Raw genomic sequence first — 16,395 nt, forward strand, 5'->3', positions numbered from 1 at the left:
GAAGTCTGGCCATTCTCGTTTCCAAGAGTATTCCAGCTGCTCTTCTTCCAGGACAGATTTGTTCATTCTTTGGGCAGTCCATGGTATTTTCAGCATTCTTTGCCAGCACCACAACTCAAAAGCATCAACCCTTCTTCAGTCTTCCTTATTCATTGTCCAGCTCTCACATGCATATGAGGTGACTGAAAATACCATGGCTTGGGTTAGGCACATCCTAGTCTCCAAGGAGTTATCTTTGCTCTTCAGCACTTGAAAGAGGTCTTCTGTAGCAGATTTGCCCAATGCAATATGTCTTTTAATGTCTTGACTGCTGCTTCCATTGGCATTGATTGTAGAACCAAGTAATATGAAGTCTTTGACAACTTCAATCTTTTCTCCATCTATCATGATGCTGCTTATTGGTCCAGTTTTAAGTGTCCATTATCAGCAACCAAAAGAGATTTGAGTAAGACTGATGTTTTAACTCTGGTTTAAATACTTCTTACCTTGTTCCTAAAGAATTATTTAGGCTCAATAGCCAAAATGGTGCTGTATTTGTATGATTTTTCAAAAGATCTCTCTAGATTGCCTATGACCAATTATTCCTTCCTGACATTTTAATAAATATCAGGATCATTAGATAGGCATTGTATGCCCTAATATTATGATTGTATTGTTTTCATTCTAATATTATGATTGTATTGTTTTCATTTCAAAAAATGGGGACATGAAATGTACCTTAATGGGTGTCTAACTTAATCCCTTCACTTTGAAGCAAGGAAACTGAAGCCACAAATGGCCAAGAGTCTTGCCCAGTCTTGCTAGGTTTACCACTTTTTTTCTCCCTATACTTAACCAGGGTCCCTTGTCACTGGATTTTTCAGGATCAAGAATGGTATTCCCCTTTTTTTAAATTCCAAGTGAGATCACTAAACATTTTACTGATTTCTCAATTAATTGGTCGAGACTCTTAGAAGTGATAAAACCCTAGTTCAAATTTTTTCGAAGAAAAAAAATTACTGGCTCATAGAAAGCAGGAAATCAAAGAGTACATTTGTTTCAGGCTCAAAATTACTGTGAGGATTCTACGTATTTCTTGTAGAGTCTTTGTACAAGCTGGGGAACCTCCAGACTCATCTTCTCAACTTAGTAATTCACCAGTGCATATCAACCTTTCGCCTTAGTTCCAAAAGAAAAGACCTCTTCCCACCTCCTCCCCACCGGCCAGAGGGTTCTAACTGACCACATCAAGCTTGCTGACCCTCCCTTGCCATTTTCCCATTATGTGTCAGAGTACAGCTGAGCTCCACAGGGTTTCAATGGCTGACTTTTCAGAAGTACATTGCTAGGCCTTTCTTCAGAGGTGCCTCTGGATGGACTTGAACCTCCAATTTTTCTATTAGTAGCTAAGTATATTAACCATTTGCACCACCCAGGGACTCCTAAATTTAACAACAAACAAACAAAACCAAAACCCACTGCCATCAAGTCAATTCTGGCTCATAACAACCCCCAAAGGATTTCCAAGAGCCGTAAATCTTTGTGGAAGTGAATTGCCTCACCTTCCTCCTATGAAGCAGCTGGTGGGTTTGAACTGCTGACCTTCTGGTCAGCAGCCAAATGCCCTACCCATTACACCACCAAAGTGCCTTAAATTTAAAAATGGCAACTACTATTTATTGAAAATTTACTGTTTCAGGTATGGAGCTAAGTGGTCTATATATTTTCATTATTCTCACACCCTTTAATGTTAGTAATATTAATAGTCTATTTAACAAGTGAACAAAACCATCTTGGAGAAAGCACAGCCAGAATGCTCCTTAGAAGCGAAGATGGCAATAAGTCATGTTATCAGGAGGGACCAATCCCTAGAGAAGGACATCATGCTTAGTAAAGTAGAGGGTGAGCAAAAAACAGGAATACCTTCAATGAGATGGATTGACAGAATGGCTCCAACAATGGGTCACAGCAACAATTGTGAGGATGGTGCAGGACCGGGCAGTGTTTCATTCTGTTGTATGGGGGGTTGCTATGAGTTAGAACTGATTGGATGGCACTTAACAACAACGACATTTAATAACTGAAGAAATTTAAGCTTTAGAGAAGCAACTTGCCAAAGATTAGTCAGTGGCAGAGTTGGGAATTCTAACTAATGTCTAAAATTATGCTGTATTGAATATTCCAAAATGAAAACTTTAAAAATAGTTCTTTAAATCCATTTGAACTGTTTTTATGTCAACATGGCTAGCTTAAAATTTTTTTCATCAAACTTTCTTTTTTTGCCAATTGGAAATGAAATTTTTAAAAAAGAAATAATAGGAAAGCTTTTAGGCAAGATGAGCTTTTAGGAAAATATAATCTTTAATCCAGAATTGGCTGTATGATTTTAAAATCACTTTATGTTGAAAAAAGCTATTTAAAAATTATTCAGAAATATAGTCTTTTTTAAACCACATGCTTTTCTAGAAACTGTGGGCCATTGTGCCATCATAAAGAAAAGTATAAAATATTAATATATGTCCTTAGAGCCACTCCTTGAAAGGAAGACTGGGAAATCTACTTCCGTAGAGAGACCACCTCAGGAACCCAAGGAGGGGTCGTCATGAGTCGGAATCAACTCCATGGCAGTGAGTATAGCTATTTAAAAACCATTACAGCCACTCCTCAGAAGGAAGATGGAGCAATCTATTTCTGTAGTGATACTGCCTCGGAAACCCAAGGAGGGGTCACTATGAGTCGGGTCTGACTTGACAGCACATAACAACAACACCACCACAATAAAAAAGGAGTTGTAATTTCATCTTATTTTAGTTATTGTACTTACCAGTCTTTAGGGGAGCCCATGAAACCTGACACCAGCCACACTAACTTTTTAAAAGAACAATGACCTGAACCTGTTCTGAGTAAAGGTCTTGTGCCATCTACTGAAACCAGTTGAGCCAGTCTGGATCCAACTGACCAGACTAGAGATTGGTGCCTGAGCCAAAGAATGCCAACTACCCCTTAAAACTCTACACAAGTAAGGGCTCCACACTGGAAAGTGGCAGACAGACCCAATCTAACCTTTTTTGGGGGAAATATAAGTATTTGACAAAAATTATGGCTCACTTAAGGTCAGGTCTTACCTCTGAAGCAGTGATTAGGATTGTTGGCTTTTGCAGTCGTCATGGCTAACCATGAACTTCTTGTTGACTTTGGCAAACATGCTAACTAATCCCTTAGTCTCAGTTCCTCATATGTAAACTGAAGGCAAAAATGCCAGCCTCATTGTATTGTGTATTCAATGATATGACTGGAAAGAGCTTTAAAATGTTGGTATTTTCTGTTTCCTAGGAGCTCTGGTAGCATAGTGCCTAAGGCACTTGACTGCTAACCAGAAGGCTGGCGGTTCAAACCCACCAGCCACTCCTCGGAAGGAAGATGGAGCAATCTTCTTCCAAAGTGATACTGCCTCGGAAACCCAAGGAGGGGTCGCTAGGAGTCAGGTCCAACTCAACAGCACATAACAACAACAAGCTTTGTAGCAGTGGTGTGGGTGATGGGGTAACATGGGTATTTCTTTTATTATTACTTAAACTATATCTAAAAACTACATGGTACAAACAGTTAAGCACTCAACTATAGTAGCTGAGAGGTTAGCAGTCTGAAACTACCGAAATGTGCCTCAGAAGACAGGCTTGGAAATTTATTTCTGAAAGGTCACAGCCTTGAAAACCCTATGAAGCAATTCTACTCTGTACACATGGACAACTAACAACAACAAAAAAAAAACTGCATACACTCTTTTGAAAATATATTTTCAATTAAAAGAAGTAAGAAAGAGTATGGGTGTAGTGCTTCCATGAGGCCCATAAGATGTTTTAGTCTTGGAAGCACTGGAACTGTCTTATTTATCTAGTACTGCTCTGACAGAAATACAAGTGGGTGGCTTTAATAAACAAATTTACTTCTCACAGTTTAGGAGGCTAGAAGTCCAAATTCAGGGTACCAACTCTAGAGAAAGCTCTCTCTGTCCATTCTCGAGGAAAATCCTTGTCTAAGCTTCCTTAGAACTCTTCTCAGCTTCTTTGGAGATCTCCAAGTGTCATCTATCTTTTCCCCATCTGTCCTTGCTTAATCAGCTCTTTTTATATCTCAAAAATGATTGATTTAAGATATACCCTACACTGATAGGGCATCATTAACCAAACAAAGAAAATTCTGTTCCCAGATGGGATTACAACCATAGGTGTAGAGATTAGGATTTGTAACACACATTTTGGGGTGGACACAGTTCAATTCATAATGGGGCCAAGAGTGGTAACAGGGCTGAAGAGACAATGTCCCTTATTATCCCATGTTTCCATATAAATGGGAAAAAAACAAACAAACAAAAAAACTCCATTATAAAAAAAATACATGGTTGCCTCTTCCAGCTTAACAAGTATAATTTTGAAGAGTTGTAGTGGATGAAAACAACAAATTCTTCATTTGACCTTTCCATCTCTACCAGAAATTGGAGATAATGTGTACCACATCCTTGTTTTTAGAAACACAGCAGCTACTTGTTCATATTTGAACCATTGGCATGCATCAGAATCAATGATATTTTTTGTAAATACTAATGCCCAGTCACATTCTAACAGGTTCAGGGCAGCATATGTTAAAACACTAGCTTGCATTGTCTTTTATAGCATTTTTCTAAACAGATTCTCAGAACACTAGATCTGTGATATGTGACTACACGTTTCATACAAAAGGGATTATGTGGTCAATTTTGTAAGCTGACTGTTTTGGAAACAAATTAGTTAAATGGGGTTCTTTTTATGAAGAATTTCTCAAACCATAATGATTTGGTAGGCCTTATCTCCTAAAATGATTTGATTCTGGAATCCTTTTCTTAGAAACTGTTGTTGTGTTTAAGTGCTGTTGAGTCATGTCTAACTCAGTGACCCTATGTACAAAAGAACAGTTCCCAGTCCTGCACCATTCTCATAATCATTGCTGTTTGAGCCCACTGCTGCAGCCACTGTATCCATCCACCTTGTTGAGGGTCCTCTTTTTTTGCTGACCCTCTACTTTACCAAGCATGATGGCATTCTCCAGGGACTGGTCTCTCCTGGTAACATGTCCAAAGTACATGAGACCATGTCTTGCCATTCTCCCTTCTAATGAGAATTCTGGCTATACTTCTTCCAAGCCATATTTGTTTTTCCTTCTGGCAGTCCATGGTATTTTTAGTACTTTTTTTTGTCAACACCACAATTTAAATGCATCAATTCTTCTTTAGTCTACCTTATTCACTATCCAGTTTTCACATACATGAGGTGATTGAAAATACCATGGCTTGGGCCAGGCACACCGTAGTCTTCAAAGTGACATCTTTGCTATTTCACACTTTAAAAAGGTCTTTTGCTGCAGATTTGCTCAGTGCAATATGTCATTTGATTTCTTGACTGCTGCTTCCATGGACGTTGACTATGGATCCAAGTAAAATGAAATCCTTGACAACTTTAATCGTTCTCCATTTATCATGATGTTGTTACTTATTAGTCCAGCTGTGAGGACTTTAGTTCCATGCTGAAGTGTAATTCATACTGAAAGCTGTAGTCTTTGATCTTCATCAGTGTTTTAAGTCTTCACCTTCAGCAAGCAAGGTTGTGTTTACTAATAGAAACATTAGTAAAAGTTAATACCAACAAAGGCCTTGAGTAGTAGAATTCTTGTCTTGCATCTAGGAAACTAGAGTTTGATTACTGACCAGTGCTCCTCAAGCACAGTAACTAACCATCTGTCAGTGAAGGCTTGTGTGTTACTATGCTGCTGAACAGACTTCAGTGGAGCTTCCAGATTAAGACAGACTAGGAAGAAAGGCCTGGCAATCTACTTCCAAAAACCAGCCAATGAAAACCTTATGGATCACAATTGTCCCATTTTGTTATACATAGCATCACCAGGAGTTGAGGCCCAGTTGATGGCAGCTAACAACATTCTAACTTATGTGGGTCAGGATTTGGGTGTCCCTAAGCCAAAAGTTTGGACAAGACAACCAAGGTCCTTTCCAGATAAGTAAGTATGCTTTTAATTTTCCTGGATCCTCAAGTCACTTAGCATCTCTGCAGTTTGATTCCTATGGCATGAAAAGGGAGAAAATTATCCACTTCACTGACTTGGAATAAAACTAAAATGTATATAATGGCTGGTGTGTGGTCACTATTCAAGGAATATTACTTGTTTTCCCCCTAATGTTAATATGTCATTTACTATGTGAAGTATTACTCAATTATCTTCTTTCTCCAATTGTCCTAACATTTATATAATGGATGGTATGAGTCTATATATGACAAACAGTTCAAATGAAGGAATTTTATTTTTTACCCTAAAAAACACAGTTCTTCAAATGTTTTTATTGGATTTCAATTTAATTTAAGGGATACACAGATATACAACTAGTCTGATCAGCTACTAATATATTTTGGCATCCCTTTACTTTTGTACCCAAGAGCCAGTTCACCTTTTCTCCATGTTTAATAGTTAGCTTTGGTAAGATGCTGCCATGTTCTTCCTCATCTGTTACCGAGGCACTAGTGTTTCCACCTTGCTTGGTGGAAGTTGATCTTTTAGTTTTCCTCTTGTGGGTATGCTTTGTCGGACTCTTCTGTTTTTTTTCAACTTCACTGCTCACATCCCACAACATTATGTTCCCATCATTCCCTCCAGTAAGCAGCAAATAGGATTCTGGCAAAAAGTTAACCTGAGATACTCCCAAGGTATGGCCCTTAAATCCCAGTTCCTGTTCACACTTGATTCCTATCACCCTAAAGATTCGAACCTTCCCATCTTCTGCACCACAACTAAAAATATTGCCACATGATGCCACAGAGACAGAGTGGGCTAGAGCAGGGTTTAAGAGCTGACCAGGTGACTGTGGGCCTTCCATGTCTTCTGATTCATCCTCCTGTAAATTTGTAATCCAGAGTGGCCGGGCTTTCTGAAGGTTCCACAGCATCACCTTTAAATAAGAGCCAAGAGTCACACAGTCATACAGAGTTCTTGCCATTTTGCTCAACTATCATGCTTAGCCAGCTTCTAATAAAACCATCAAAGGAGTTTGAGAATGATTAGTAGGATATATTTCCAGCAATATTACAAAAACAAAAACATGTCACTATCACAATATGCCAGGAGAATGCTACACTGGGGCTAAAACTAAAATTCCAAAGGGAAGTTGGATAGAATTTACCAAAATAATTTTGAATAACTTTTGATTAACAAATCTGATTAAAATATAACACAAATTTTTAAGCAGCTGCCAGTTTAAGTCATTCTACACTTATTTCTGCAAGTAAAACTGAAGATGATACAGTTTACTAATTTTAGTCTATGGTAAAATACCCTAAAAAACCAAACCCACTACCAATGAGTTGATTCAGACTCATAGCAACCCGTTGGGTTTCCAAAGCTGTGAATCTTTACAGAATGAGAAAGCCTCATCTCCCCACTGTGGGGCAACAAGTAGGTTTGAACCGCTGACCTTCTGGTTAGCAGTCAAATGCCTTACCCACTATGCCAGAGCTGCTTAGTCTACAGTAGTTACAAGTAAAAGGTCTATCACCTAAATAAAATAAGTCTGCAATTATCATTGATATAATTTCAATCTGGAATGGTTTTCCTTTCCTTTCATATTACTCAAACTATCCATTCTAGGGTTTGGCTCAAGCCCCCGCTCCTCCAAAAAGGCTTTCCTAACTGTTCTAGCCCACTTCTCTCTTTGCTGTAGCTAATTCATTTAGTGCAGACTGGTTATTAGCCTGTTCCAGAAACTGATGTATATATACTACTAGCTTGTCAGTTTAATTCATCTTGTGATTTTATTAATTTTTGCTAATGTTACTGCTGGAAGATGAGCCCCTGAGTTTGGAAGGCACTCAAATTACAAGTGGGGAAGAGCTGCCTCCTCAGTATAGAATCTACCTTAATGACATGGATGGAGTAGAGCTTTCCAGATCTTAATTTGCTGATGTGGTATAACTCAAAACAAGAAGAAACAGCTGCAAACATCTATTAATAATTGGAATGTGGAATGTATGAAGCATGAATCTAGGAAAATTGGAAATTGTCAAAAATGAAATGGAACACATAAAGATTGATACCCTAAGGCATTAGTGAGCTGAAATGGACTGGTATTGGCCATTTTGAATCAGACAATCATATGTTCTACTATGCCAGGAATGACAAACTGAATAGGAATGGTGTCACACTCGTTGTCAAAAAGAACATTTCACAATCTATACTTACTGAAGGACAATGCTGTCAGTGATAGGATAATATCCACACGCTTACAAGGATGACCAGTTAATACTATTATTATTCAAATTTATGCACCAACCACAAAAGCCAAAGATGAAGAAACGGAAGATTTTTACCAACTTCTATAGGCTGAAATTGATAAAACATGCACTCAGGATGTATTGATAATTACTGGTGACTGGAATGCAGAAGTTGAAAACAAAGAAGCATCGCTAGTTAGAAAATACAGCCTTGCTGATAGAAATGAGTTCAGAGATTGCATGACAGAATTTTGCAAGACCAATGACTTATTCATTGCAAATACCTTTTTTAAAAACACCATAAAGGGTAATTATACACATGGACCTCACCAGATGGAATACACAGGAATCAAATCAACTACATCTGTGGAAAGAGATGATAGAGAAGCTCAATGTTACCAGTCAGAAGAAGGCCAGAGACTGACTATGGAACAGTCCATCAATTGCTCACATGTAAGTTTCAGCTGAACCTGAAAAAAACTAACACAAGTCCATGACAGCCAAAATACAACCTTAAGTATAATCCACCTGAACTTAGAGACCATCTCAAGAACAGATTTGATGCATTGAACACCAATGACTACAGACCAGACAAGCTGTGGGACAACATCAAGAAGACCCTACATGAAGAAAGCAAAAGGTCAACAAAAAGACAGAAAGGAAGAAAAGACCAAAATGGATGTCAGAAGAGAATTTGAAACTTGCTCTTGAGTGTCATTAGGTGCAATTGAGTCAGCTCTGACTCATAGCGACCCTGTGTACAACAGAACACAACACTACCTGGTCCTGCACCAGCCTCACCATTCTTGCTGTACCTGAGCCCATCGCTGCAGCCACTGTTATCGATCCTCCCCCTTTTTTGCTGACCCTCCACTTTACCAAGCATGATATCCTTCTCCAGGGGATGGTCCCTTTTGACAACTTAGGTGAGACGAAGTCTGGCCATTTTTGCTTCCAAGGAGCATTACGGCTGCACTTCTTCCAGGACAGCTTTGTTAGTTCTTCTGGCAGTCCATGGTACTTTCAGTATTCTTTGCCAACACAACTCAAAAGCATCAACTCTTCTTTGGTCTTCTTTATACACTGTTCAGTTTTCACATGCATATGAGGTGATTAAAAACACCATGGCTTGGGTTAGGTGGACCTGTCTTCAAAGAGACATCTGTGCTCTTCAGCACTTTAACCAGGTCTTTTGCAACAGATTTGCCCAGTACAATATGTCATCTGATTTCCTGACTGCTGCTTCCATTTGTGCTTATTGTGGAACCAAGTAATATAAAATCTTTGATAACTTCAATCTTCTTTCCATTTATCATGATGCTGCTTATTGGTCCAGTTGTGAGGATTTTCATTTCCTTTATGTTGAGGTATAGTCCATACTGCAGACTGTAGTCTTTAATCTTCATCAGTAAATGCTTCAACTCATCTTCACTTTCAGCAATCAAGGTTGTGTCATCCACATATCTCAGGTTAATGAGCCTTCCTCCAATCCTGATGCCATGTTCTTCTTCATATAGTCCAGCTTCTTGAATTATTTTCTCAGCATACAGATTGAATAAGTATGCTGAAAGACTACTACCCTGACGTACACCCTTCCTGATTTTAAACTATGCATATCCCCTTGTTCTGTTCGAATGACAGCCTCCTGGTCTACGTACACGTTCCTCATGAGCACAATTAAATGTTCTGGAATTCTCATTCTTTTCAATGTTATCCATAATTTGTAATGATCCACACAAATGCTTTTGCATAGTCAATAAAACACAAGTAAACATCTTTCTGATATTCTTTGCTTTCAGCCAAGATCTGTCTGACATCAGCCATGGTATCCCCTGTTCCATGTCCTCTTCTGAATCTACTTGCTTTTCTGGAAGTTCCCTGTCAACATACTGCTGCAACCATTTTTGAATTATCTTCAGCAAGATTTAGGGAGCTCTGGTAGCGTAGTGCCTAAGGCACTTGACTGTTAACCAGGAGGCTGGGGTTCAAACCCACCAGCCACTCCTTGGAAGGAAGGTTGGGCAATCTACTTCCATAGTGATACTGCCTCAGAAACCCAAAGAGGGGTCGCTATGAGTCAGGTCCGACTCAATGGCACATAACAACAACACAACAACAATCAGCAAGATTTTACTTACGTGTGATATTAATGATATTGTTTGATAATTTCCATAGTCTGTGGGATCACCTTTCTTTGGAATAGGTACAAATATGGATATCTTCCAGTCAGTTGGCCAAGTAGCTGTCTTCCAAATTTCTTGGCATAGACAAGTGAGTGCCTCCAGCACGGCATCCATTTGTTGAAACATCTCAATGGATATTCCATCAATTCCTGGAGGCCTGTTTTTCACCAATTCCTTCAGTGCAGTTTCGACTTCTTCCTTCAGTACCATTGGTTCTTGATCATATGCCACCTCTTGAAATGGATGAACAATGACCAATTCTTTTTGGTACAGTGACTCTGTGTATTCCTTCCATCTTCTTTTGATGCTTCCTGCATCATTTAATATTTTGTCAACAGAATCCTTCAATATTGCAACTCGAGGCTTGAATTTTTTCTTCAGTTCTTTCAGCTTGAGAAATGCTGAGTGTGTTCTTCCCTTTTGGTTTTCTAACTCCAGGTTTTTGCACATGGAAAGTGCATAGAAGAAATGATGAAGTAAAAAGCTGAGCTGAAGATTTTAGAGGGCAGCTCGAGAAGACAAAGTAAAGTACTATAATGAAATCTGCAAAGACTTGGAGTTAGAAACTTGTGGTGTAGTAAATTATTTAGTGTGGCTTTTCTACCCATAAGTATTTGTAAACTCCAAGGTGGGATTTTCTATGAGCAACTGAGGAGCTCCTTGTTGCTGAAGTTGTTCATCTGGAGTATTTCTGTTGGGAGTGGCACAAAACAATGTTCTGGGAGGTGCCCACTCTCTGTCAAGTGCTTAGAGTTCTGATGCTATGATTGGCTAGTTTGACCACCCTGCCGGGCTCAAAAGGAGGGCTCCTAGAGGCAGAATTCTCTCTGACTGCTGGTTGAGGAAGAAGTGCTGCCGAAAGAGACACGCGCCCCTGAAAGAGACACATGCTGCTGGAAAAGAGACGCAAGAGACATACATTGCTGAGTGAGACACGGAGGGACCAGCACTGCTGGGAAAGAGACTGTGAGAGACTGTTGGCTGAGGGACGGTGGGCTGGGAGAGAGGCTGAGCATTTTTCCTGAACTTGAACTGTAGCCTGTGATGCTTCCCTAATAAACCCCATAATCTGTGAGCTCTGTGTGGCCACTGCAGTGAATTATCGAACCCAGGAGAGAGGTGGTGGGTACTTTGGGAGGAATGGTTGGAGAAAGGGCTGGAGGGAGGCAGCATGTCTGGCCTGGCAGGAATAGGCCTTGGGTTACTGCTGGTAATCCTGTCTTCCTCTTGTGGGATTAGAAGAGGTCAGAACATGTGGCCTCCTTGTCCTTTTTGCAAAACTCAAAAGAGAAAATATGCTCAGTGTTTCTCAAGCTGAGTGAACTAAAGAAAAAAGTCATGCCTCAAATTGTAATAATGAAAGATTATATAGGCCAAATAAGTAGCTCTGGTGGTGTAGTGGTTAAGGCATTTGGCTGCTGACCAAAAGTTTGGTGGTTCAAACCCACCAGCTGCTCTGTGGGAGAAAGTTGGAGAAGTTTGCATCTGTAAAGACTTACAGCCTTAGAAACCCCCTGGGGGTTGCTTTGAGTTGGAATCGACTCAATGACAGTGAGTTTGGTTTGTTTTTTGGTTTATGGGCAAATTAGGAAAAAGTCCAAGCTGCACTGAAGGAACTGGTGAAAAAAGAAGGTTCCAGGAAGTAAGAAATACCCACTGAGATATTTCAACAAATGGATGCCATGTTAGAGGCACTTCATCATTTATGACAAGAACTTTGGAAGTCAGCTATCTGGCCAACTGATCTGAAGAGACCCATATTGTATACATTCCCAAGAAAGGTGATCCAACAGAATGTGGAAATTATCAAACAATATTATTAATATCACATGCAAGGAAAATTTTGCTGAAGGTAATTAAAAAATACTTGTAAGAGTATACTGATAGGGAACTTCCAGAAATTCAAGCTGCATTCAGATGAGGATGGGGAATGAGTGATATCATGGCTGATGTCAGACAGATCTTGGCTGAAAGCAAAGAGTACCAGAAAAATGTTTACCTGTGTTTTATTGACTATGCAAAGGCATTTGATTGTGTGGATTACAACAGATTATGGATAACATTGCAAAGAATGGGAATTCCAGAACATATAATTGTTCTTATGAACCTGTACGTAGACCAAGAGGTTGTCATTCGAACAGAATTAGGGGATACTGCATGATTTAAAATCAGGAAGGGTATGCATGAGGGTTGCATCCATTCACCACACTTACTCAATCTGTATGCTGAGCAAATAATCTGAGAAGCTGGACTGTATGAAGAATATGGCAGCAGGACTGGAGGAAGACTCATTAACAACTTGCAATATGTGAATGACACAACCTTATTTGCTGAGTGAGAGTGAAGAAGACTTGAAACACTTATTGATGAAGATCAAAGACTACAGCCTTCAGTATGGCAACTCAACATAAAGAAAACAAAAATCCTCACAAATGGACCAATAAGCAACATCATGGTAAATGGAGAAAAGACTGAAGTTCTCAAGGATTTCATTTTACTTGGATCCACAGTCAACATCCATGAAGAAGCAGTCAAGAAATCAAACAACATATTGCATTGGGCAAATCTGCTGCAAAAGACCTCTTGAAAGTGTTGAAGAGCAAAGATGTCACATTGAAGACTAAGGTACATCTGACCCAAGCCATGGTATTTTCAATAGTGCCATAGGCATATGAGAGCTGGACAATGAATAAAGACCACAGAGAATGATGCATTTGAATTGTGTGTTGGTGAAGAATAAGGAATATACCATGGACTGTATGGTAGTTAAGGTATGTGTCAACTTAGCTAGGCGTGGTTTTGAGAGGGGGTGGCTGGATGCAGTTATTTCCCATGATGAAACTGGTAATCTAATGCCATGGTGGAATCTAATAGAGCAGCTGAGTCACTGCCTTAGGGATATGGTCTGCTTCCAGTATATAAGACAGCTTTGAGAGAGGTCTCTGAGCTTTTTGGCATGCTTGAACCTTGCATATAGCCAAGTCTACATTCAGCAGCCTGCCATGTTTCCTGCCAGTCTTGGGTATGTCTCTGGACTTTAACTAGCGGACAGCCATGTTGTTTGTTAATTGTGGGACTGTACCATTTTATTTGTTGGCCTTGGGTTTGTCAACCTCAGCAGCCAGGAGCTACCTGAGATAAGAGAAGCCTCCAGCTTCAATGGGCCAGGACCAAGAGGCAGACCTGAAGCCCAAAGTTGAAGGGCTTTCACCCAGCCCCTAGAGCAGACACTTTGCATTCAGACTTCTAGCCTCCTAAACTGTATGACAATAAATCCATTTTTTAAAGCCACGCACTGTGGTATTTCTGTTAAAGTGTCACTAGCGAACCAAAACAGAAATTGATACCGACAGAGTAGGGTGCTGCTCTGACAGATACCTAAAATGTGGAAACAGGACTGGAGTGCATCCTTGACCCAAGATCCCTGCACTGAGACCCCAGCAGAAAGACAGCAGCAGCAGAGCCAAGAGACCAACATGAGACAGCAACAGGCTTACCTGCCAACAGAACGAGAAAGTTGAGTATCTTTTGGGCACGAAGTTTCATGGGGGATTGGGTTGCCTTTGGGCATTAAGTGGCAGAAGCTGATAGACCAAGAAAACAGGAAGCAGAGCTGCCTCAGCCTCAAAGGGTAGGACCACGGCTTCTGGGGGTGGAACCACCACAGCCTCCTAGGTTTCAAAGAGTCAGACCTTCACCAACTTGGTTCTGGAATATGAGGCTGCCATTCATGAGGGCCAGTGGGATGGGGCCATAGCCACTGCCCAAAAGTGAGGAGGCAGGGCTGCTATGCCCAAGAAGCAGAGGATGGGCTTGCCAGGCCAAAGGTATGAGGTTGCCACTCAGATGAACTAGAGGACTTGAGTAACCAAGTGAAGGACATATGTATGGATGCTAAGTTGACAAGGGGTAGAACTGTGGTAGTTAAGGTTATGTGTCAAATTAGCTGGGCCTGGTTTTGAGTGGCTGGGCAGCTGGAAGTACTTATTTCCCATGAGATGGGTAAATAATTCCAATTGATTGGTGTAATCTACTGGAGCAGCTAAGCAATTGCCTTAGGGATGGTTAGTCTGCTTCCACTATATTAGAAGAAGCTTTGAGAAGATCTGTAGCTTCTTGGCACACCTGGATCATACATTTGGCCAAGTCATCAGTGAATAGACTGCCATGTTGTCTGTCAATCTTGAGAGTGTTTCTCGATTTGAACTAGTTGCCTGATGTGTTGCGTGATAATTTTGGGACTGTGCCATTTCATTTGTCGACCTTGGATTTGTCAGCCTCAGTAGCCAGCAGTTGTCTAAAAAAAGCCTCCAGCTTCAGTGGGCTGGGAGTAAGAGACAGAGCTGAGGCCCAAGGTCAAGGCGTTTTCATCCAGTCTTTAGAGCTGGCAATTTGAACTCCTGAACTGTATGAGAATAAAACTGTTTGTTAAAGCCACTCATTGTGGTGTGCTGTTAGAGCGGCATTAGAGAACCAAAACAGGCTAACAGAGAATGAAGAAATCTGACTCGGAGGAAGTTAGCCAGAATGCTCCTTAGAAGTGAGAATGGCCAGACTTTGTCTAACCTTCTTTGGTTATGTTATCAGAGGGGACCAGTCCTTGGAGAAGGATATCAGACTTGGTAAGGTAAAAAGCCAGTAAAAAGGGGGAAGACCTTCAACAAGATGGACTGACACAGTGGCTGCGATGAAGTGTTCAAGCACAGCAACAACTGTGAAGATGGCGCAGGCCCAGGTAGTGTTTAGTCCTGTTGTACAGTTCGGTTGTACAGTGTCACTATGAGCAGGAACCAACTCAACAGCACCTAACAACAACGTCTAGGATAACGCCTGGAAAAGAGCAGAAATCCCAAACATGTCTTGACTAACTGAACTCCCTGGAATTATATTTGGCTTTCTGTAGTTTTCCTACCATTCTCTTGGATCTACTAAAGTGATTTAAACTGAAATGCTAACTAAAACCTATTTAAAACTAAATAAGCTTTGTGAATAGAGTTTATAATATAACCTAATAATTCAGTCTCTTCTCATAGTAAGCAGTTTGAAAAGGAAAATATTCTTAATATTTTCAAAGAGAACAGACTGTTTAATTTTACCATCTACCATTGTTCCTGAATTATGACTCACAATTTAAAATGCATAGTAGGATAAGAATTACCTTGTTTAGATGGGCGAAAGGATAGATCAGAAATGACAAGATTACCATCACTAATGCCATTAAGGATTCTGTTTTGTATTCACGGTAATTTCCCTCACTACCAGTATGATTACTCTCATTAGAGCTTGTTTTCAAAAGAAGAGACAGCTAATAACATTTATATTCTATTTCTACTGAGGAAAGCACTAAAAATCCTCTTAGATTGAATTTATAATATTTTGTAGTGGTTAGCAATCACTATTTGAGTGAAGCCAAAACACTAACAAGTTGAGATAAACTACAGAAATTATTCACAGAATCCACAGAGGCTGGATGAACTGCCGAAACTATTGTCCTGAGATAATCTTTAAAACTTAAACCAAAAATAACCTCTGAAGTCTTTAAACCAAAAACAATTCAGCTTAATTAGTGAAGAATGTCTGCCTCAAGCATTGTACTCTTTTAAAGAATTATCTATATGGGAAAAGGAGCCCTGGTGGCACAGTGGTTAACATATTTGGCTGCTACCAAAAGGTTAGCAGTTCAAACCCACCAACTGCTCTGTAGTAGAGAAATGTGGCAGTCTGCTTGTGTAAAGATTACAGCCTTGAAAACTCTGTGGGGGCAGTTCCACTCTGTCCTATAGGGTTGTTATGAGTTGGAATCGACCCAACAACAATGGTTTGGTTGTATTTTTTTTTTTTTTAATCTATATGGGATCAAATTGACAGCAGCAACTCAAAAGGTTACAGAAGACTCTTAGCGGGGAGTGAGTTCATGTAAATAA

General features: G+C 40.0%; 1 protein-coding gene across 1 annotated transcript in view; it reads right to left on the reverse strand.

Annotated features, from left to right (window-relative positions):
• Nucleotides 1–6,379: 6,379 nt before the first annotated feature.
• The window catches only part of WDR53 (WD repeat domain 53), a 19,275-nt gene continuing 9,259 nt past the window's right edge, over nucleotides 6,380–16,395 (reverse strand). Inside the window, exon 2 of the mRNA XM_007949412.1 lies at nucleotides 6,380–6,970. Coding sequence (XP_007947603.1) covers nucleotides 6,380–6,970 — 591 coding nt within the window. The remainder of the gene's footprint in view (nucleotides 6,971–16,395) is intronic.

This window comes from Orycteropus afer, unplaced genomic scaffold (genome assembly GCF_000298275.1).
Source record: "Orycteropus afer afer isolate SDZICR_OR568_19922 unplaced genomic scaffold, OryAfe1.0 scaffold00245, whole genome shotgun sequence".
NCBI classification, from domain to species: Eukaryota; Metazoa; Chordata; class Mammalia; order Tubulidentata; family Orycteropodidae; genus Orycteropus; species Orycteropus afer.